Source organism: Parus major, chromosome 7 (genome assembly GCF_001522545.3).
Source record: "Parus major isolate Abel chromosome 7, Parus_major1.1, whole genome shotgun sequence".
In the NCBI taxonomy this organism is placed as follows: Eukaryota; Metazoa; Chordata; class Aves; order Passeriformes; family Paridae; genus Parus; species Parus major.
Window position 1 is genome coordinate 11,596,544 of NC_031776.1, and position 24,224 is coordinate 11,620,767.

At 40.8% G+C, this 24,224-nt stretch overlaps 1 protein-coding gene across 8 annotated transcripts in view; it reads left to right on the forward strand.

Moving 5' to 3' along the window:
• Positions 1–24,224, forward strand: part of PLEKHM3 (pleckstrin homology domain containing M3) — a 108,345-nt gene that overhangs the window by 28,724 nt on the left and 55,397 nt on the right. For 7 of the 8 annotated variants that reach the window (XR_004498282.1, XR_004498285.1, XR_004498283.1 and 4 more), the window contains exons 4-6: positions 339–484; positions 5,109–5,302; positions 16,918–16,981. Coding sequence is in view for 3 of the 8 variants with exons in the window: in XM_015634426.2 (XP_015489912.1) it covers positions 339–484; positions 5,109–5,302; positions 16,918–16,981 (404 nt within the window). In the remaining 5 variants the exon portion in view is untranslated. Of the gene's footprint in view, positions 1–338; positions 485–5,108; positions 5,303–10,277; positions 10,452–16,917; positions 16,982–24,224 lie in introns of those variants that run through there. The other variant, XR_004498286.1, reaches the window with a different exon arrangement.

Sequence of the window (24,224 nt, forward strand, 5' to 3'; positions counted from 1 at the left end):
CTTCAGGCCATGGTTTTCAGATGGCCATGGCTTTTAAATGCCCAGTGTCTCACAAGCAAGTCTTCTGCCATTGTTTCTTGAGAAGTGCTAAGTATCTTTTGACTGTTCTCTGAACTCGTTGTCACAGACACCAGAATTAGCGTGTGCTTTCTCAGTGCTTGTCCAAGAATACTGATATTGATTTTTCAGTTTTTTATGGAATGAGAAATATCTCTTGGGTAAAATAAATAAAATATTAAAAGGATCTCAAATGGAGGAATACATTTCTGTCTCCATCCTGAATGTGTATCTCTGGCTTGGTGTACAAACCCAGATTTTTGCCCCTCTCTTTTCTCTAGGCTGTCAGCGCTCCATAGGTTTGTCCAATGGGAAAGCCAAGGTGTGCAGCTACAGTGGATGGTATTACTGCAGCACCTGCCATGTGGATGACAACTTCCTTATCCCTGCACGGCTGGTTCACAACTGGGACACTTCCAAATACAAGGTAATCTCCCTGCAGGTTGGAGTGCTAGCAAGGGAATGGAATTCCTGACAGAAACACAACAGCCCAAATGTTGTGGGCATTGACTGCTAATACTGTCTTCTTTGTTCTTCTTGACAAAATGAGCCATGCTCTCTCAACAAGACATGTTTTCATCACAGTTTCCTTGGCCAGATCTAAGGTGTTCCCCCACAGGAGCAGCTATGCTCTTCCTTCTTGGTCCATCTTTTTCATCGTTGCTTATCTGGCTGTTCAAGGGACAGGGAGAGGTAGCACACAGCAAACTGTCTTTGTGCTCTAATCCTTGCAGTTACTGGGCCCTTGAGGAGTACCCATTTCATGACCACCAGGGACTAAGGATTGGCACTGCTTGGTAATGGATGCTAAATTGTGGAAACTGGCCTACCAAATGCAATGTTTGTGAGGCCCAGTATGTCCTATCTCTTGGCATGAGCATCTGAGGACGCTAGAAGGACATTGTACTTGATTGAACCAGACAGATGAAAGCAATGTAACAAGAAAATTCTACAGTTTTTCAGTTGCCACACAAGAGCTTTTCTAAAACTTTTATAATCTGCTATTTGCTGCTGCCTCGGTGGCTGGTTGCTAGATAGGGGCACTGATTATCTACCTCAAAGCATTGTACCAACAAATACAGTAACAGTGACAGTGTTGTTTTGCTGTCTCAGGCAGTATATGCTGAAAGAATAACAAACTCATAAAGAATCCAGACCATGCTAGAACTTCAGACCTAGCAGCCACTGTGTGGAGAGGCTGTTTGATGTTTTGTGTCTGCGTATATTATTATTATGTGCTATTTGAAAATGAAAAAAATAACCAGTAAATGCCCTATTAGAGGAAAAGCAGGTCTCTTGAAGAAAATTTTTCAGATGGGGAGATTATTAAAAGGTAGCCACAGCCTGCCATCAGGAAAATGATAGTCTTGCTCTGTGAAATGCAAGATTCTTCAAAGTTGCAAAGCTCCAAGGTGTGGAGACTAAAAGCCCTCCCATGCCTAGAAGTTAGGAATATTTAAAAGTTCTTTTTTTGGATGCTTTTACCGAGGACTAAAACTGCCAGCATATGGGAGTATAAGCAGATCTGATATGGGGCTAGTGGATTGTAGGGCAAAGACCTCGTATCAAGCTGCCAGTAATACTGGCAAAATTAACTAGTTTTTTTTTCCTAAACCTGCAGCATAGAAACTATGCTCTAGTCTGTTTTCTGAGGTATAGGCAGCTTAGAAAAGAGAAAGAAACTGGGTTAAAGCTTAAGCATTCACTGCAAAATTAGTCTATTGTCATCTCACTGTAATAATGAGAAATTTAGTTTTGCACTTTTTGTAGACAGAATGGTATGAGGTGCCTTGGAAAAAGCAAATTCTGTGTAGCTGCTTTACCTGTCTTTGTGTGAAAGTGCTCAGAGAGGTGAATTTAAGAAACACAACCCCTCATCCCCAACTATTAGAGCAGGAGCTAAGGCAGGGAGGGAAGGTGAAGATAAGCACACTGCCCTGCTCCTTGTAGGTAGCACAGAGCTGGCCTGGAAGTGGAGCTTCTGCAGAGGAGCACATGCTGACTGCACATCCCAAAGAAGGTCCTGCAGGAAGTAAGCACATCCCACATTTGATGGTCAGGACTGAGAAAGGGCTCCAGGATTCTAAAACTTAAATGTGCCTGTCAGTCCACCAAATTGGAAGCAAAATTGAATGAAGATTTTGCAAACCGGCACTCGTTCCACTGGTCATCTCTTCCCCACCTCCTCAGGGGTTTCTGGGGTCTGTCCTGTTTCTGGTAAAGCAAGCACCAAAAGGTACTGTAGGACATGAGCTGTTACAGTGTAACTGGGCATGTTTCTCTTTTTATGTTTCATGAGTTCAACATCCGAGCAGCAGCTATAAAATAAGCTGTAGCATCAATTAAGTTTGGAAATTGAGAGGTTCTTGTCTGCTTTTGGCAAGACAGGTCATGAAAAACATAAACAATTAACCTCTCTAGAGCTGTCTGTTCCCATACCCAGGATCCTGAAAAACAGCAATGCAAATAACATCTGGTAGCAGATGGGTAGGAAAAGAGAAATCCTCTTGGCAGCAATAGAAGCTCTTTGAAAGGACTCTGCAGTTAGACAGATTTCTTCTATCAGAACCAAAGCTGCATCTCAGCCCCAAGGTTTGCTTTTTTCCCTACATCTCCTGGTTTCATATTTGTATTTCTCATGTATTTGCATGAAGGCAAAAGAAAAGAGGCAGTTTTGTGAACATTCTTTCTTCCTTTTGCTTAGGCCAAATGTTTTCCCTGTTTGTATGCAGAGGCCACCAAATATTGCAGTTGGTTTCAGGTGGCTTTCAGCCTGCACAAAATGCCAGACACAGTAGGAAATGAACTGCCAGTCCCAGAAGGTTTCAAGAGAAGCTGACTTATGCTAAACTGAATCTTGAACTGTAAATTTGCTGACTCTAGAACAGAAAGGTCTGGAAATGTTAGCATCCATCCTTGTATGGCATTTAAAGCTGAAACCCTACTGCACTTTGCATCTTTTCACTCCTTCTGGCTGATTTAATAGGATTGTTTTACTGCCCAGTAAAGTTGGGGGACTGTGAATATGCTAGGATGTGTATTAAAATATTGAATTAATGTGACTGCCCAAACCTTCCCATTTTGAGACTGTGTTTCAGCCTTTTGTAACATTGGTGTGTTTGTCAATGTGAGTTAATGTTTTACAAGAACTGTGTGTCTGTGTCAGCCATGCAGAGTGGACTGACACCTCTCTGTCAGCCGGTGATGCTGGGCAAAGCTGCTTTTCCTGCAGCCAGCGCTCCATGAGTGCATTGTATGGGCAAGGAGAGGGAAAGGTTTGCTTTGCTCCTCTCTCCTCAAAGGCTGCGTTCAGACCATGCAGCACCTGTGCTGTGCAGTAATACTTGGTCATTATCGTGCATGCATATGGCAGAGTTACTCAGGGCACCTCAGCTGTGGCATCTCTTTGTTTGTATGCTCTTAATGCCCCAGGAGAGATGCCCAACACAGGGCACAGTTGTGCACAGGTGGGAGTGTAGTATTCTGACAGGAACCACCCTTCCAGTTCCCAAGACAGCAGGGGCAGGTGGATGAGAAGCCCGTCACTTCAACAGAGGCTTAAAGCAAGGAGATAGACCAAGACAGCACTGAGCACCTGGTCCTCCTGGTGGCCACACACACCTCCTAGGGAATCATGAAGTATGTGCTTTAATTTGCTAATTGATGGAAGAGGATTAATAAGTAGTAGAGATACAGAAGTTGCTAGGAGATTGCTGAGATATTGCAGTCAGATGGGTAATGATTGTAAAAGCAAGTTGTTTAACTGCAGTTTTTAGTGCACTGCAATAAGCATAATAAAATACCAACATTGCTAGTGTTAAAAAACTTGACAAGTTTGGAGTTTATAAAATTTTGTTCTACAAAATCCAAGGTGCTTGTGTTGCAGTGTTAGCTCTGATTCCACTCAGATGGCACAGTCACTTGTACATGCAGGATATTTAAAAAAAAAGAAAAATTAAGTTAGTGGGGTGTTTAATGTAAATAGGTGGGATATTTAATACAGCTTCAAGGCCTGGGAAAACTCTGGAGTTACGGTCTGCTGTATTTAAAATTGCACATCTTGTTTTCTGTGTAGTTATTGGTAGGAAGGCTGGTCTTGGCATATTTCTTAGATTTGTATTAAATGTTGTGAAAAGTTTACATATGGGGCTAGCTTCCCCTGTCAGTAGCTAGTTACTCATGCTGGTTTTGGAAGTGGTGCTATTTATAAAGATGTGTATTTTTCTTTCCTACAGCACCAGCAGGGAAAAAGCTTCCTAAATCTCAAGAGGCTGTGGCATGTGTGCCCTTTCTACTTTTGTTAGCCTAACTCATCCCTCCCTTGTCTCAGTGTAAACATTGACTTAGAGGTCCTGGAGGATTAATTGAATTGTGGAACCAGTAATATTTCTGTAGCAGAGTTTCAGGTGATTTGCAGCTCATTTCATGTAATCCCATCTTCTCTTTTCCAGCTGTGATAAAATGCAGAAATCAGGAATGAGAGAGAATTTGGCCTTTTCACTTAAGGAACAGGAGTATCTTTTCTTCTGGAACATGAGTCCCATTCATTTATTGAGATTACAGTAGCTTTTTGCAGATAAAACAGAGCACTGTCATGAAAAATGAATGAAAAACTTCTTGCAGATGGAACTTTGGGAGTAATACCAATAAGATTAATTTTTATTTATCTGTATTTTAAAAAGCACAACAACTTGCTTTTTGCCATAAAGAAAGCAGTGAACAAAGAGAAAAATATTAACAGGGAAGAAACTGGTCATTCAGATTTTGGATTAAAAAAATCTAGTAAGCTATGTTAATCCACAGCAAAAGCATATGTGACTGCAAATACAGTACTTTGGGTAAGTAGCTATCTCATACATTCAGTTTTGAAGGGGTAGATGAAGTTTAATTTGTCTAGAAACAGAGAAAGTTTGGATCTCTCTCAACTCTGTCTCCATTTGTGATTGGTAACAGAGTAAGTTTTCAGATGCATGGAACAGCTGAGAGATCACAGAGGGAGAGATCTGCTTAAAAAGAGTTGGGAGAAAAGCCTAACCTGATTTTCTTTTTAGGTATCAAAGCAAGCCAAAGAGTTCCTGGAATATGTTTATGAGGAGCCGTTAATTGATATCCAGCAGGAAAATCCCATGTTGTACAATCATGTTGAACCTCTGGCAACTGTTGTCCGCCTGAGACAGCAGCTAAAATCTCTGCGAGCCTACTTGTTCAGCTGCAGAGCAGCAGTGGCTGAAGATCTGCGGAGAAGGTAAGAACCACAGCCAACCTACAGCACCAGGATGGAGCTTCCTTAGTGCATTGCCTCTCCTGCTGCCTGTTTTGATTTTTCTCACACTCTGGTTCTGAAGACATTGCCCATTTAGAAGGATGTTGTGTGTGCATCTGACTTTTCTGGGAAGCTGGGTTATCCTCTGCTGAAGAAAATTATTTTATAAGGTCTGAATATCTTAAGTTGTTCTTGACAGCTGTTAGCCCCGGGGCATCACACATTTCGATGAGCACCTTTTACTCCTCCTCAGGCTTTCTGGCTGTGTGTATTTTCAGTCGGATCTGCTCCCACATGCCCCCTGCCATGGCATCACAGTGAGGTAGCCACTGCTAGGACCTTTGAAACACCTCACAGTGTGACAAAGCATGAGGGGATCCAGAATGAACCCCCTTTCCAGTATTTCTGCTCTCCTCTGTGATAAGACCTCAGCCAAAAGGCAGAGGTCAGATGTAGTCCCTTGGCACAGAACCCAGCATATGATTTATGCTGGTCGCTTGCTCAGCCAGTATCCATGACATGGTTGTGCTGAATGTTTTGCTTATTGGCAAGTACATGGCCACAGCACAGCAAAAGGTGTTTCATGTTGAGTTTACTGTGGTGAAAACAGGAGTTCTATAAAAAGTGAAGTTAATTTTAGAAGTGCTGTACCATAGTCCATTCAGCTGCTGCTGCATTTTTCTAACAAGCTAAAAATGAACTATTTTCTTAAAACTGTCAAGCCACAGTTGTGATTTTAAAAAGGCCAAGTAGTTTTTGGTGTGGATCTCCAAGAGATGGGAAGATGTCTCTGCCCATGCCATACTGTGAGGTGAGTGGCTCTGGGCATATGCAGCTGACCTGATGCATCTGTAAGCATTTGTATACCCCAGTTTTTAAGACAAGACTGGAAGTAGGAAAGGCACTAGTTTGAAATTGTGAGCTGCCGAAGGGCAAGGCAGCAGGTGACTTCAGTGACTATTTTGAGCATGGTGTTCTAGGGATCTGAATTCTTTGGAAGGGAGAGGAGGCTGCACCAGTGTCTTTAAGCCAGGTAAGGAGAGCTGGTCTGCTGTTTGGTACATGACCTATATCGTTGCTTTGATGAACTACATAGAACAAGTAGGAGAAATACACAACAATAGGTTTATGGAGAGCATTGCTGAGTTCTTGTGTCACATGCATTGTGGGTTATTATGTGTTTGTGTGTTACTACTCAATCGCTATTATTTTCTAGGGCAGCTTACAGCATTTAAAATATTAGGATGGTTTTCTTTTATTCCAGAGGATGGTATTTTCTTGCAGAGCTGGTTTTCTATGCCATTGTCTTTAATAAAACTAAAAGGAAAATAAGATTTTGGAAGGTTGTTCAGAAAAAGTAGCAGAAAGGAAATTATGCTTTCTGATTAGTATGGAAAAAAGTAATTATCTTATTAAAATAGACAGAAGGAGGCAAGGAACTCAACAGACTTGGGTAAGACAGTAAAAGAAGAGAATTCAGAGGAAGCCTAGCATAGCAATCAATTGACTAGAGGTAAAATAAGGGATGAGGGAAAGCTGGGAGAAGGAGTTTCAAATGAGAAGAAATCCCAGGAAACTGAGTTAATGAAGAAACCAGGACAAAAGAGGAGCAACTCAAAATCTGCCTTCAAAATAGAGAGATGACAATTGCTAAGGAAAGTGAAGAGAGAATGGACAAAATTTAGCACAGAAATGTGAGCATGCTCATTTCTTGGAGCAGAGAGGAGAGAGAAAACATCCCTGTGTCAAAGTGAAACATCCAGAAGGGTAGAAGGAGAAACTGGGAAACAATACTCCTAATGCTCCTTTTTCTTATCTAAGAATTTCTTCACACCATCTCCAGTTAAATCTGTGTGATGGAGAAAAGGACCCCAGCCCAAGAAGGGTTTGGTTTTGTATTAAGGAACATCTCCAGTTCGATAGGACTTGCTACAAGTGTAAAAGCCACTGAAGGAATGTACAGTACACGCCTTAGAGTCCAGCGCCTTCTTGGTTTGTAATGTCTCTGTGGAGGTGACTTTGGTTCTCAGTTGTTCCCTCATCTGTCCCCCAAGAGGTTTGCAGAGATGAGAACAAGGAAGTTCTTTTCCTGTAAGGATTTATTCCTTGCTCAAAATGCTTCCAATGGCTTTACTGCCTTCATCTAGTATCCCAGTGTGAAGATGTTCACTACCAATGTGATGACTTTATAGAGCACAGCTGAAAAGTAAACAAAGAAAATACATGATTTAAATTTTCATTTGGCTCATCACAGGGGCAAGTTGCAAGAAAAGGAGGAGCTTAAACACTATGGTAAGGCAGCATTCCTAAATTTAGTACTGTTTCCTAATTAAAAGTGAAAGATGGAGAGAGAATTGAGTTATCTGTCCTGCTCTAAAAACATTCTTTTTCTGCTTGGTCTTCACCTTAGTATGTGACCAGCTATTAATCACAAGAGAGTGAACACAGCATCTTGAAGACCTGTCAGACCCATATAAACAGACTGAAACAAACTGTTAATATTGCTGTCTACAGAGAACTAAAAACAGACTGATTAATTGTATTGGCACCTTGCTGCCTCTGGGACACTGATAGAGCCTGCCTTATTAGGGAAAAGCAGATCACTCTGAGGTTTCTTTTATTAATATTATTTGCATTATCATCTACTTTAAATCTATACCTTGCTCTTCAACCCAGATCACAAAATAAAGATGGCAATGAAGTTGGAAACTCTTGGTGTCCTTTGTGAAGACAAAACTGTTTACAGTGCTTACAGTCACTTTTTCTGAAGAATTCCAGATGGCTATAAACCAGGTTAGCTCAGGATCCAGTTAGCTTAAATGTGGAAATGTTGTTTATAATGTTTGGTGTGCCTAGATAGGTACTTTGAGAACTTTGAAACCTGGCATCTAGCAGGGAACTCAGGACTGAAACCACATTGAATACCCAAGTGACAAAGTAGAAAGAAAGGAAGAAAAAAAGGAAGGAAGGAAAAGACAGAAAAAAATCCTTAATGTAGCTAGAAGGCTCACAGTAAAAATGGTCTTTGTCAGTTATAGTGATTTATTTTCACCTATTGCTCCACTGGATTCTATGCTTTTATGTTTTCTGGGGGAAAAAAAATAAGGAACATGGACTTGGTTGGGAGGTGAAATAAGGCCCTCCACCAGCATGTATCAGCAGTGTTCCTCTGATATTAGCCAGAAGAGATTCGCAGTCTGTTGTGCTCCCTGTTTTACAAGGGGTGTTGTTATGCCTGGTTAGCTGTAACTGTCACCTCAGTATTGCAACACATCATTTGCCTCAAATGTCTTTACTGAACAAGTTCTCGCTTGTTTTTGTTGCCTTGCTCATGTGGATGCTGTCCAGGCAGAGGCATACAGGACTGAAACCTAGAGCCAACACGGAATTAGTGCAAGTGGAGCTGTACAGATCCCACCACTGCCTGCAGATGGTGATTGAATGGCCCAGACAAACCAAGATGGAATCAATAAAATTGATGGCTGTGAAGGAAAAGAATCTCTGGGTCCATTAAATAGTGAGGATATTCTATGAAATTGTGCTGAATGATGCAAGTTCTGTTCTGGATTTGCTTTGTTCTTGTCATGACTGAAGATTCTTTAGGTGAAGGAACTGTCAGAATGATTTTTGGGGTAGTGTTCAGATGCCTGCATATCTACTGTCAGGTAGGGTAACCTAGGCCAACCTTGGAGCTCCATCTGGGGAGCCTTCTGGGCTCTCTGTTCTCTCAGCTGTACATTTAAACTTGCAGTTCAGGTGCTGCTAGCCCAGATACTTTAGACAGATGGCAGTGATACAAAGTAAGTGTTTTGCAGCACATTCCCCCATGCATTAGTGCTTGTTGTAGTGCCCTTGTTCTGTAAATACATCTGAATGGTGGTGAGAAACTATATGGAAAAACTTGCTTCTTGTTACTCATCTCTGCTGGATACCATTTGTCTGTCAGCTCCAGAACAGCAATACATCAGTTTTACCCTATCAAAACTCCAGTGCTAGATACATCACTTAGCAGGCTCTAGCTTGGTGTTCCTGTGTAGCAGCAGGAGGTTAAAGGTGCACCTCCGATGCTGCAGACGTGTGCTCCTGGCTGAGCCTGCTGGTCTGTCAGCACAAGGTGAAACAAGCCCAAATTCAGTTATGCTGAACAATAGAGTCCTGTCACTTCCTACAGTGAGGCCTTAGACATATCACTTCTGACACAGGAGTAGATTACTCTCAAAATATTTGTGTGGCAATTGGAGAACCTGTCTAAACACATCGCAGGAATCCTGATTGATCTAATGCAATCACTATACCTCCAAATACCTCATGTATGTGAAGCTGGGGCTATGTCATCTTTCAGACCAAGGACAACAGAAGGTCATTAAGTCATCTCCAGACTGTCAAAGGAGACTCTTCATTTTCTTTGCAATGTTTAGGCCATTTGGGGAGTGGAAAATTCCAAAGCAGAAGAATAAAGATACGGGTTCTGAAAGCAGTAAACTGCAAAAAGAAAGTCTGAGCAGGGAAGAAACAGAAGGATGTAGTTTCGGGGCTCTGAGATAATGGCAAGGTGAACAGAAAAAGAAAACTTGTTGCATGGGTGGTTGGAAAGAGGGTAGGAGAGACACTCATTCAAAGAGGCTATCTATATAACCTGAGAGGAATCAGTGTTAAGACCAAACAACAACCCAAAGTGAGGAAAGGTGAGAAAATAAATGCAGAGAAGTATGCACAAGTCATTTGTTGTTTTATTTAGATCCTGCATGCCTGTAGTCATTGCAGTAGCTGAAATAAAGTTGCCTGTTGATGGAGCTCATACAAACAGACTACCTTCACCTCTTCAACTCATCTCTCTTTTGGAAGAAGTAACCACACATGCAGGATCTTTGCAAATTAGCATCTTAAAAAGTGTTTTAAAAAGGCTAAAACTGAAGGGATAGTGTTAAGGTGGATTTTGTGCTTTCATTTCAACTAGAGGTAACAAACAGCTGAAGCATTGCGATGTGTGCCAGAGCAGCCAGGGTGGAGGCAGTGCTGCTGTCTGTTCATGTTAAGGGAAGGTCAGAAGCGCAAGCTGATGTTCTACCATGGTAAGCATCCAGCTGAGGAACCTGCCAGAGCTTTCCATGGTAAATCTTCCAGAAGACAGGTGAGTCTTTCAGTTCACATTAGCGTTTTATGGTCCAGGGGACACACTTGTATCTCCTTGTCAAAGAGATGAGTAATATTACATGTCTTTCACAATGGTAATTTCCATTCACCTTTTGAGACCAGGTTGCTTTCAAGAAAAACAATGATCTAAAGACAAGTTCCTGTTAGAAGTGGGCATCATGTTAAATATGACTTGTGCCATTTTTATCCCTGTGTTTTTATATCAGAACTTCCAGCAGCAAAGTGCAAAGGTTCAAGAGCGCCTGACAAAAGCAAAGACTGTTTTCTTATTCTTAATTCCAAGTTAACTGGGGATCTAAACTATTTTGATTTTAAAATGAAACTGTCTCTAGTTCTCTGTTCTGCTTTTAGTAGCTGTGGTACTTAATTCATGAGTTAGATGTGTAGTAATTCCTGTCTTTCACAATGTTACCGTAACCTTGCTCAAGGAACTGCAAAGTAGAGTTGATGTTGATGAGAGGTACTGCATTTTAGTAGGAAGTTTATAAACTGGTTCAAGATTTCTGATGGGTGATAAGAGTAACTGTTTCAACATAGAGATGCTTGTGGGGAATTTCATAACAACATGAAATAATACCTTACCTGGACATGCTTGCTAATAAATCTAGCACTTAGTGTGGGCTGAAGATATGTGGGAGTGACTGTTCCCAGACCATAACCAGAAGTGTTCGTACCTCATGAATGTGAAATTATTCACAAATGCTTTTTTGCATAAATTCATAGAATTAAAAAAATTGAATTAATCTGGCATAGTACCACAAGAATGAAATGAACAAGTAGTGTTTTGGTTTGGTTTAAATTAATTAATTTATTTTTACCTTTTGACTTAAAAATCACTAATTTTTGCAAGCCCCTGCTTTTCTGAACAACCTTTGTTGGCTGGAAATTTGGGTTCTTCTCTCCCAGAAAACTTCCAGGAGCTAAGATTTCCAAGGAAATACAAAATCAAAAGCCTGAAGAAAATGAGAATGATCAACATTGGAAAAAATCCTACTTTTCCCCCTCACCTCTGATGCCATTCTCTTCCTTGAATTGACAGTGTCCATTTCAAATGAATTGCAAGAGAAAATCCAGCAAGAAATGATATTTACCTTGCCTTGTATATTTGAGATAACTGGCAATTGTCTGATACCCCTCTGTACTTACAGAATAGTAACTCTGAAAAATTTGAGCTGCTCTCAGTGAGATCAGAGTGCACACAGGTCCTGCCTGTCTGCTTCACATGTGGCTGCAGCTGGTGCAGGTGTATGGCTGCAGGGACAGGACCAGAGAGAGCTCTTGCCTCTTGTTCAGGGCCAAAGAAATATGGGAAGAGTAATAATTAGTAATTTGCATGTGCTGGCCTTGTACTGCTTTAGTTTGCAGTGTGGTGCAGCAGCTCCAAAGGTGTACATTGCAGTGCCAGGTATGAGCTGGATGAGGAAGCGGACTTGGTACCCTGGTGCTGTGCCAGCTGTGGGTGTAGCAGCTTCCTGCAGAGGGGTGGAGAGGAGGCTGAATGCAGCGCTGTGCTGGACCGGGTCATCTGCGTCCCCTGTGAGTCACAGCTCAGTCATACAGTTCTCAGCCTGGTCAAACGAGCCACTCCTGGCTGGCACATGAAACGGTGGTGCCAGCTTCCCCTCCCTTCACCCCTCACATCCTAGGTTTTAAGAGCCTTTTTGGTATAGAGGAGACTTGGTTGTGCCCACCTGCCAGCTAACTTGATTTCTTTTGATTGCACTGTAAAAAGAAGAGTACTCCCTGCTTATCAGGTTTGTACTTTGGTTATAGTGTCAGGCATAGGCAGATTAATTGGTTGTAGCTTTAGCAGAGCTGTCAGGGTATTTAACCCAGTGAAGAAAAATTACCTATGCTGGTGATAAACAGGCTTTAAATGCAGAGCAATTACTTAGTGCTAAAAAAGCACCGTGACTACACACTTTATCCAAATGCAAAAAGCAAACTCTTATCAGTGGTTCTATTTGCAGGAGGACACTAAAAGATAACCTTTGTTTGTGCAAATACTTACCTGATAAGATCAGCCGAGAAGGAACAGATGAAATTTCTGTCTTGCCTGAATACTATACTTCAGATTACAAAGTATCAAGCAAAAAAGAATAATAATCAGAAACTGAGGATGCTCACTTCTTTTGATCCAACTAAAAAGTCTTGGATGGTGTGTTTCTTTTCTGCTTGCATTGATTATGTTTATATCTAGGCTATAACAATAAAGCAATTTAGAGACCTTTAACCAGTAGGACTTTGGATTTCATTGTTCACAGTAACTGGCAAAGCTAGAGGCTGCTCAGCATTGAACTTGGTTTGTTCATTGCAGGCTAAACCCTGACTGGTAGCCAGGGTTTACAGCACAGCAGTCCTGTGACTCATCAATGGTGAAACTGGTTCGGGAGTTTCCAAACTCCCGTGAAAGCTTAGGAGGTGCTTTTAGTGGGACGTGCACTTGATACCATTTGCCTCTCAGGGGTCACAGGTCACATTCTGAAGCTGCAGAGGTTTGAGTTTTTATTGTGAAGAGTCTTAACATCTTGCGTTTGACCTCTGTCTGGTTCACTCCAGTTTCTTTTCTGTGTTAAGATTTGACTGAAAGGCTGCTGTTTATTGAAGGCTTTTAATTGACCAACTTTTAAAAAAAAAATCTAGTTAGTTGTAGCACATCAATCAAAAGATTTACAAAACTGACATCTTTTATTTTGCTTTCAAATGACTAATCAGAGATTTCCCATTTGGTGTTTATAAAGAACCTTTTTATTAAGGGGAAAGTAAAATTCAAGCATGTTTTGGTCTTTTTGTATCAAGGCCTTGTATTAATCCAGGCATGCTCAAAGTTCCTGATGCAATCTTGTGCAGAGAAACTAAATACATATTTTCTAGTGAAGTGTTCCTAATTATCATTATCTTAGCCTGCTCTGGGTCTCTGTGAGATTTTTGGACATGAGTGTGATTTTAGGTTTATCTGGATGCCTTGCAGTACTTTGGATGCTAATGCTGTGGTGCGGTGTTTGTGTGAGCCCCATCTTGCCTGCTGCTCTCTACTGACTTTGGTTTCCTTTGGACAGTTTCAGTTGCAGATGGCAGAGGGACAGAGATAGCATAGACACTACTTTGCTATTAGTTACATGAGAGGAGGCATCCATGTTGGGAAGCAAGAGGCTCTGAATTATTCCTGTGTGCCTCCTACTGAAAAGGACTTTATATAAGCCATGACTTCATTAGGCTCAGAGAACCCGTACAGGCAAAGCAAACTGTCGGAAACTGGCCGTCAGACATTCTCTTGCTCACTGGAGTATTTGGTCTGTATAGATTTCGTGCCCCAACTGATTTGATTGCATTTATGATGAGTTATTTTGAAAATGTGTTTGGGTTTGGTATTTTGGTGCCCATTGTACTCTTGTTCCCCACCCACCAGAGGCTGATAAAAACTGGCAGTGAACAGACCCATTTCTGAGAGGTGGCTTCGTCACTTACATTCAGGTGTGAGGTTTGGGTTTTTCTTTCCAAATGGAACTAACAGAAATTTTCTGGAGGTGAACTTAATTGCAGATATGCAGCACAGCAAGACCTGTTTTTGAAGCAGTTGCTCATCTTGCCACAGGCGTGGTGAAAACATTTCATTTATACGAGCGGGGCTGAGCTGCCTCCTTCTAGGCAATTTCAGGGTTTCACAGCCATGGGGCTGTATGGTTTCCACCTTTGGTGGTGTGAGCAAATGTTGAAGGAGTGTTTTGCACCTCTGCATTTATTGGGAATTACGCAGGGACTGGCCCAGTTGCTTCATGACTTCTGTAAATGCTGTTGCATTTGCAAGTTTTGGCTGCCCAGCTGTTTCTCTGTGGCCTACCACTGAGAACCAGTTTTAATTTTTCAAGTCAGTAGAAGGACTGTGAATCTGAAGCTTGACCAGCCTTACTTTCTGAGGGGTTTTTTATTCCTCAGTTTCTGTAGCAATGAAAATAATCACTCCCCTCACTTGAGTGCTGAGTGTGTGTGTGTATATATATGTGTGTGTGTGTGTGTTTTACATAAAACTGGGAGGGCAGTGCCTATTTTTTTTTCCTGTAAATAGGTTTGGAAGGGAGGAGGTGTGTTGGATACCAGCTCTGCAGAGCTGTTGCTGCAAATGAACATGTTTTAAAGAAGGGAACAGGTACAGGGATAAGATTTGTCACCAGGGCATATGCTGGCTGAGACTTGTCAGATAAAGGAATTCAGTTGATCGTGAGTTTGCTTTTCACCGGCACACTTATTACTAGGAGTTAGAACTTGCAGGAAACAAGGAAATAAAATGTCATCCTTGTAGGCAGGGGAATGTGATGTTAGTCATCAATACTAGTCATTTACAGTTTTTGCATTATGGGCTATTCAGGCTATTTCCTGAAAAAGGAAATGTTTCATTAGCTAATTGTTTTCCTTAGCAATGCTGTAAGGGCATCAGCATTGCATCAGCAAAAATAATATGTTTTTTGGGAAAGCTGCTTAGTGCCTGCCTGTGTGATCAGGGTGAATGATGGGTGATTTTTAATGAAAGAAATTCTATCTGAGCTGAAAAAATACTAATGCTTCAAAATGCTCTTCAGAGTTCACTCTTTGTCTTTTAATAAGTCTGCTATGCACAAATGACCAATTCCAGTGTCATATGTTGTCTGATGTCTAGATTTTAACTGTTTTCCGGTGGTCTTTGACATTGTGCCAAATGTATTATGAAGTCATGATGCAGCAGAGCCACTGCAACATAGTCCCCTGAAAAAGGAGCAACAGTATAGCCTACAGAGCTGAAGGGGGAAAATGGCAATGCCCTAGTGAGATTGCAGCTGAGAATTGGGTGGGTAGAGTGGTTTTGCTTGGTAAGTGAGGAGAGCAATGGCACAGTCCAGCTCCAGAAGAGTGCCATAAGATCGGTGGTGTGTCAGTGCCTTGCTTGCAAAACTCTTCTCCTCCTACCCCAGTAAATCTTAGGTTTTTTTCAAAATTATAAAAGGAATTACAAATTATTTGTGCTGTGCACCTTAGCAGCAGTGAGATGTCCTAGACCCTTCAGTACATACAGCTTTGAAAACTATCAGTATAAGGCTGTTCTTTAAGACACCTAATGGAATATCGGAAATAAGAGGTATTTTCATTATTTCTTAGAATCCGTGTTCTGTAGAAAGATTGCCTTGGTAGTCTTGTTTTCTTGATCTATGGTTTACCTGGTTATGTTGTTGCAGCTTCTAAAACTGAGCTACTGTGTGCTTTCTCAATAGTCTCATATCAAAATATCATGGAAATTCATATTGGCCTTTCGCTATCTTTGGGGTATTTTTGAACATCTGTGTTTACTGCCATTCAGCTCTACCATTACAAACCAGTCTTTGCCAGAGCTTTGTTCATGCATCTAATAATATAGAGAGTTTTGTTTCTATATTACCTTAAAACAATGATTGAGATTTAGGAACTGGGTTTATAATTTCTACTTCGGAAGAGAACATATTGTCGGAAATAATTCCACTTCTTAAGATACTTGGTTGCTTTTTTGCAAGAGTAATATGCAAGATTAATCTCCCCAGGAGACCTGAGTGTGGTAGTGGATTTGTTCTGTGTGGATGGAAAGCAAAGCCAGTCAGATTGTTGGTTTCCCTGTGCCATCTTTGCACGAAAAGTTGGATGTACTTTTTCTGTTTCTGACATTTTTATAGCAGATACATAGGTTTTCATAAACTTTTTTTTATTTAATAGCCACTTAATGTTCCAGTGTCCTTTTTTTCATCTGTGATGTTATATTAACCCAGTTTTTCATTTTACTGTCAATCAGTCTAGTTAGGGCATCTCTTCTCTGTTCAGTTTCCTGTAATTTAGCTTTACTTATCAGGTCTGTCAGCACATAAGCAATGGTCTTGCCTGAAATTTTGGCTTATATAAGGTAAATACTCCTTTCTTAAGTAAGTCATTATAGAGTCTATTCCAATACATATAGTTCTGCATGGAAGGGGGAATTGATATCAGTCAACTTTATGTTGGAAGAATAGTATCTGCATGGCCTTTTTCCCAATACAGTTATTTCAGTTACAAAACCATAAATCACATCTGAAACTTAAGTGTTACAGCTTTGTAGCAGACCAAGAATCTTGTCTCAGACCCTAAGAAATACTTCTAATGTGTAGTTTGCATTATTTGTTTTTATTGCTGCATTAATTGTTTAAAGAAACATTGTCTGTGGTCAGAAAGAGCTTTCAATGGCTGTAGATGTATCAGTATATGACCTGACACTGGCACATAAATTATTCTTATTGTGGGACTGTTGTGCCCATGCAGAAAGCTGTAAAAATAGCTGATGCTTAGAGGGAGATATAATTCTAGTTTCTTTCTCTCTAACATCTCTGTCCTGCGGTTGTTTGATGGGGAGAGGAAGCTTTTGAGTTTCCCAGTCGAAAAGGTGTGATACATATCCATCTTTCTCTTTTCAGGATCTTTCCCAGAGAGTATCTTCTTCAGCAAATCCATCTTTATTCTCTGGCAGACCTTCAGCAGGTGAGTTACACGTGGTGCCTGTTTTCACCTTCAGAGTTAATTGTACATTTCCCTTCTAGCTATTCATAGCATAAATACTTTTACTTCCAAGTTGTGTCTGTGGTTTATAGTTTAGTGTAAGAATGGGTTAACACTGGCATTGATTAGGGATGAAAGCCTAGAGCATCAGGGTTCAAATAAGGATGGAAAGAGACTGTGAAAGAAAACTGTAGTCTGCAAAGAGAACTTTGCTACAAGAAGTTTCTCATCTGCTTCATAAATTCTCATTAAAGTCTCAGTCTACAGGTGACAAGTAGTATTTATTTCTTTGCTTGAAAGAGTAGCTGTTCAGGAATTTTAAAGTTTGTAAAGTCCCTAGTGCAACATGATTATTTACAAAGTCTGCTGAGTATTGCCATGAAGAGGGGGTGGAGGGGAACCTAACCCTCATCCTCCCACCCCTCCTTCCCCCCCCAAACCTCAGCCAGCCTGCTACACAAAGCTGAGCCATGCAGTGTTACCATGACAGATGTGACCATGGAAGAGGTAAGGTGCCAGCAGAATTTGTCTTTGCATTGATACTCATTCAACTAAGCAAGAACCTTGAAGTACATTTACCTGAACAACAGAATTTTATTATGTAACAGATTAAACAAGAAGAATTTGGAAAAAAGAGCTGAAAAGGGAGGATGGGGAATCTAAGGTGAGTGTGCTGCAATGCTCAGGTGCACAGTGGAGGAAGCAATGAGGTGAGGTGTGCTGGCTGACCTGGGCACCTGTGTGTTCACACTAATGCTGTTGCCAGTGGTGTGTAAAACACAGTATTTTAATCTTCTGTCACCTCGGTTTCCCTTCTCTAGGGGTGCCTTTTTTGCAGGATAAGGGTAGCATAGTCAATTTGGGATGTTCAGCTGACACATGTAGTTGAGGTAGTTCAGATGCCCCTCAGAGCTGGAGACTACAGAACAACAGGAAATGTGTTTTTTGTTGGCTGGTGAAATCACAGGGTAGAAATGATTCCATATATAAAATTGAAAGGCCAGTTGCCTGAGGTATGAAACTGTTTCCACATCTTTTCAGCATGTTCTGCTATCTCATCTTTAATAATCAAGCCATGAAAGAGCGAGCTACTTAACTCCAGAGCTGCAGTCTCCCTGGTGGGTCTGTCTGTTAGCCCCCAGTGCTTTGTAAGCTGCTTAATCAGTTCCTAACATTGGTAGTAGATATTTTAGAAGCAATCAGCAGCTTATCAAGCACCCTGGGGGAGAGAAGGAGGGTAGAAGTCATAATTCATGCATTGATTTACCACTTTCCTTTAACATGTTTCTTTGTGTTTGTGTTTGCAAGACACCTTCTCTTCCCCTGAGGGCCCCAGTCCCAAACTTATCATATTTAGAGGCAATATAATTTGATTACCATTTCTGCTGGGGTGGGTTATATTACATTTACCTTTTAATCTAGCTATAGCCTTGTTGTCAGCATGGAGAGGGTTTTCCATGTGTAAGAGACTCCAAGTTTGAAATTGGATTGCCTGTTTTTGTCAAAGTGGATCCATAGTGGAAAAGAGAGGAGGGCCCCATTGAGAGAATGATAAATGGTCAGATAAATACTAATATCCTTAACAGCCCCTCCCTCCTGTCTGTTTTGCCCCTTACTGCTGCTTTCTCCCAGTTGCTCATCATTTTCCACTGACCTGCAGTTTGGGTAGTTTTAATCCTGAAAGTTTTTCCTCCTTTTGATTCCTCTGCTGCCTATTTCCTCGTATCCATGGACTGCTTTTGCACTGTATCCTGCTGTCATGTAGATTGCATGTGTTTGGGGAATTAACTAAAAGGTTTATTAAAGATTAATGGAAAGATAAGACATGGTGAGTGAATTAGAAAAGCAGAGAGGGGTAATCTGCAGATATAAGCAACCTTTACCCTGGTTAGTCCCAGCTCAATTCTGATTTGTTTCCTGGCCAAGTTCCTTTTAGAGGTCCTAGAAAACATGGTTGTTTCCTACCAAGCAGCTGAGTTTCAAAAATGGGGTCTGAGGGTCTGTTCTTAGTTGCAAAAAGGTTGAAATGCCTGTTTGCCAATGGATGAAGCAGCTTATACTACTATTCTAAAGTAAAACCCAATATAAATCTCATTCCAAGCTTAACAGGGCCTAGATATTATGAATCTAGCAGAGTATATACTTGGGCTGTCTGGTGGTCTGGGGATGGTTGTTGCTTGGATCCATTTGGATAGGGCTCCGTTGGGGAAGACTTTACTGTGATGTTAAAGCAGAGTAAAATTTAAAAAAAAATGGAACAAAATGGCCTTAATTTTGGAAATGTCCCAGATCCTGGTGAGAAAGTGGTTTTTGCTAGTACTTGGGTCGTTAACAAATGCTTGTAGTGCAGATGTGAGTAACCAGAAGGTTTTGCTGCAGACCAAGGCCCCAGGGACTGCATTAAAGTTTACAGAAGTCTATCTGTGGGCATTCCTGGGAGGTATATGTTCTTAGAATCCTGGTGTCATTGGAGGTGTCAGCAGACGAGATAACTGATTAGGTGTGTTCAGATTGAGCAGGCAGAAACACCAAGTGTGTTTTAACAGGCACAAACACCACCACAGCTTGCCTGTTCTGCCTCATTGGCTACACTTGCTTGTCTTTGCAACCTTGTATCTTAACTAACCTATCTGTCCTGCATCACCCATAGCCCTCTGCATCTGTTAGGCAGTGTAACCAGGGAAATTCCAGTCAATTAAAGCTTTCAAGAGGGAGATCTCCACTTGTTAGGAAGCAAGTATTCAGTCCTGAATTTGCTGGTTTTACTATCCATTCAGATTTTACAGATGTGATTATGGGGCTGCTTTTATTGAAACTGACAATTTTTACACTGTTAAATGTTGATTTAGACCAAAGTTCGCTCAGACAAGAGTCTTGAATTTCTTATGAAAAGTAATTCTTGCGACTTACTCTACATAACATGTTAATGGGAGCTTTTGAAGTGAAAGACTAGAAGGGGCTATTGTGGCGATTTCCAAATTCAGAGTTAACCAATGTCTTGCCTCTCTTTTATGTTAAATAGCAAGATACCCAAGTGTACAAAGATGATTGCAGTGATGCACATGAAGTTCCACCTGAACATGAGGAAGAACTTTACTGTGCAGTGACCATGCATGGGTAGCAGTTGCCCAGAGGTTGTGGAGTTTTTCCTTTCTGGAGATATTCAGGAACTGGCTAGACACAGTTCTGTACCACATGCACACAGGGATAACCCTGCTTGAGCAGGGAGGTTGGGCCAGATGATCCACTATGGGCCCTTTCAGCCTTACCCATTCTGTGGTTCTGTGATGCTCTTTACTGTAGAAACTCTCTTAATCTTGGCAATTATTTCATCCTTGTTATACCAACTCTAAAAGACAGAATAAAATGAAAAGGATCCACATAAGGGCAGAAATTACTGGATGTCAAGGATGGAAATTGTGAGCAAAATGGGAGATTAAAAAGATGATAATTTGAAGACTTGTTTATACAGGAACACTCAGGGAAAAATAATGAAATGACAAAATATGGGAATTTAAAAAGATGAGTTGAATTACTCTGAATCACTGTGTAAATACTGTTACTCAAAATATAAGTGGTTTTCATTTGGTTTGTCTCCATTTGCTTTGGAAGCAAAGTGACATAAATTGTATTAAGGCCATTTTCATTCTGAATGTGTATGTCCATACAGGGATTTAATGTAGTATAATTTATCCATTTTAACATTGTAGATAAACTAACCTGTTGAAATTTAGTTAAAATATTACTGACTTCAGATCAACTTTCCTGACTACCTGTAGATGAACCTACAAATAATGTGAAGAACAATGCAGAGAAAGGATGAACAGGAGAGCTCTGTTCTCACAATGATATGGTACAGATCATACAATGAGTATGAGGGACACATAAAAATCCTTAATGGAAATGCTCTTTGCAGAACACAGTGAGTATGAGGAGTTTAATGCCACAATAGTGTCACTGAGGCCAAAATGTATCATCTTTGAGAGGATTAAGCATCCATAATGAGAATATCCACAGTTTCAGTACATAAAATAAAAGGATTATAAGATTTCAGACTAGACATACTATACTGAAGGGATTAGGAGGATATCTCCCCTGCTGACTGACAGATCAATGATTTCATCTTCCTCTGACGTTTGTAACAGTGGTTACATACAGCACTGATTACAGCTCCTGGGAGCATTTTGGGCACTCTGGGCTGTTAGTCTCACAGAAGCAGTCCTCACTGGGAAATCTTAATGTTTCTGGTCAAGCATTTTTGCCTATAAAGCTCCCTAACAAGAGCATGGGGAATAAAAATGAACTTCAATGAAACAAAGGATCTACCAAATTTGAGCCTAATATATTGTTAGATTGGGATTAGAAAGTCTTAGAAGAGCAAAAAAATCATTAGGTCTCCTTCACTTCTCCAGGCTTTTAACCCCTGCTGTACTTTCATTGCACCTCCTAGACAGAAGTGAAGGAGGAGGTTGGAGATGCTCTTTCTACTATTTTTATATATGCAAAGCTTTAGGTTGAATTAAACAAGTTGTTTTTTCAGTCCCAACAACAGCAAAGAATGCAAGATGTGGACTTCTTTTGCCTTTTACTTGCTGTTTTTTTCAGAAGTAAAACTTCTTTTCTGCTAACTCAGTCCTCATACAATTGCTGGTAGATACTTAGTATAGATTTGTAACATACAGCCTGAAGAATTCCAAGCCCATCAGTGGTAGTGTCCCTGCCCAGCAGTTCGTTTTTATTCATGCATTAAAAGGATGGGATGTAGCATCTCACCCACATAGAGCCTCTACACGTGGCTGTATTGATTGAAGAAAATGGGGTTTGACTAACATACTTTGGGCTTGCTCTAGTTTTAGAAGTATTACTGAACTAGGTACATGACAAATACCCTCCTGCTTTTAGTGTATGTAGCTGAGCCTCAGAAATCATGAGTGCAAACTCAGTTAAATCAGTGAGAAAGTCTGTTGGTGTCATTTGTGTCATTCAGTGATTCAGTATAAGCTGTATCATCTTAAATTTCTATTTACCAAAGAGGTTTACCCATATAGGTGTATCAGCAGATTCTTTTAATTTTAGGCAGGCCCTTTTTCTGCTTGAGGGGCAGGAGGTGGAAAATGAGAAAGAGAATTAGGTTTTGGGCAGGCTTGGCTATGCTGAGATGACTGAAGACTTGTCTGTCACAGTTCTCTGTGGGAATTGACTGTGCTTAACAAGGGACAGGTGCAAGTCCTGCAGTGTGTTACTACCAGTGTAATAATACCAGATAGTTCTCTACATGTACTATGTAAAGATGCATCTTGGGCCACATGGCATAATGTTAATAGCTGTCTTTATGACATCCTTTTATGACCTGTGCCTGACTGACAGTGTTCTAAAGTAACTATAGTTCTAAAGTATATTAGTAGAGGAATATGAAAATAGTCCTAGGATGAGAAAAACATACAATATACATCTTCATAAATATTAAAAGATACTATTGCAAAGCAGCAGTTAAACAGCTCATCTGCTTTCCTGTGGCCTTGTCCTTTATCACAGAATCACAGAACGAGTGAGGTTGGAAACACCACAGTTTGTCATCTGGTCCAACCTCCCTGCTCAAGCAGGGTCATCCTAAAGCACCTGGCACGTCATTTATTTCTGTCACTCCCTGGAGTTAGCCAGCACTGAGCTGCCTTTCAACACAACAGGAAGGTTCAGGTTAGCTGATACTCCCGGTGTGTGTGTGTGTAATTCCCCAAAGTGCTGACAGCTCTGGTTACAATTAGTGGTAGTGGCAATAGTCTTACTGGTTTCCTTTTTACCTCAGCTCTTCTGGGGAAGGCAGTTGCTATCATTCAGAGTGGCTCATGGTCAGAGAGCATGGCAGAGCTAGCCAGGCTTGGGGATGAAGAGCTGCTTAGAAGCATTTTGGTAGATGGCTGTCAGGAAGACAAGTTCATCTGAGTTAGGTATTGCAGGCAAAGTCCAGAGATCTAGCAAGATTGTTAGTAGATATTTTTAATAGTAGGACTGGTTCTAGCACTGTATGGAACCAGAATTTTTAACAGGGTCTATTAAATACTTGTAGTCCTTTCACATGTGAATATGTAATCTAGGCCACATGGGGTAAGTGTGGCGGTTTAGAATGAAACTGTTTAAAATGACCCAGTAGTGGTGCCAGTGATTTACAGGAGCTTTTGAGTAGAGATCTCCAGATGTATTTTAATTTTTTTCAGCCTGTAGAAGCAGCAGCAGTAATATAAGTTACCTCTTTTCTACTGCCTTGTGCTAAACAGATTTCTTCTGTTATTTTCTGCTGTGCAGAATGAAAAGCTCAGTACTGGAGATGTGGGTTAGCAGTGTGCAAGATTGGGCTCTGAACTCATTGCTCTGCTTCACATAAAATGATGATTTGGAAGAGCCAGCTGGGTGTTCCTTCAGGGCTAACATCCTGAGAATCCAGATTTCCCAAGAAATAAAATACTGTCTCAGGGCTACCTGCTTGGATGAGAGAAGAACATTTTTTTTTAGATTTTTCTTTTAAATATAATTTGTACTCACAGAGGCTTTTTTCAGAGTAGCCATAGCCATTTTCTTGGTATGCTGCTTTCTTGTTCTAAAATCCCTCAGAGGACTTCTCCTTAAAATGCCCAGTTCCAGTCCTATGCAAGGCAGGAAAGTTTCTAATTTTGTGCTGTCACTCATGAAATAACATCTTGCTCAGTGGGCATGTAGAGTCAGTTAATATCACTGCATGCAATTGCCTGCTTAACCTTAAAAAAAAAAAAAAAAAGTATATATACTCTCTGCCTGAATGCATATTTGCTTCTGTATTTAGAGTCTCGTATGTTTTTAAGCTAAGTAAAGTGCTTTCTGTTTTCTACCAGACAAATCCCTGGTACTCTTTCAACCTTGTTTGATTAAAAGAACCTTTAGCCTTTGCTTGAATACCTTTTTCTTAAAACAACCTATAATTCATCCCTGCAACAAGATCAGGAGAACTTGGGGTGTGACAAAATTGACATGTAGCTGCCTGGAAACCTTGAGGGAAGGAGAAAGGAGGAAAGACGATTGAAACACAGTGAGTGTGAGTCTTGTTGCAGAGCTAGCAGGGGAGCTGGCACAGGTGATTTCCAGGCATGTTGTTTATACTGAGACAATTCCATCTCCTCTTCACTTGTGTCAGCTTGCATCCAGAGACCTGCTGAAATTTTTGGCATTTCTTCCTTTCAAGAAGAAGAGTGGG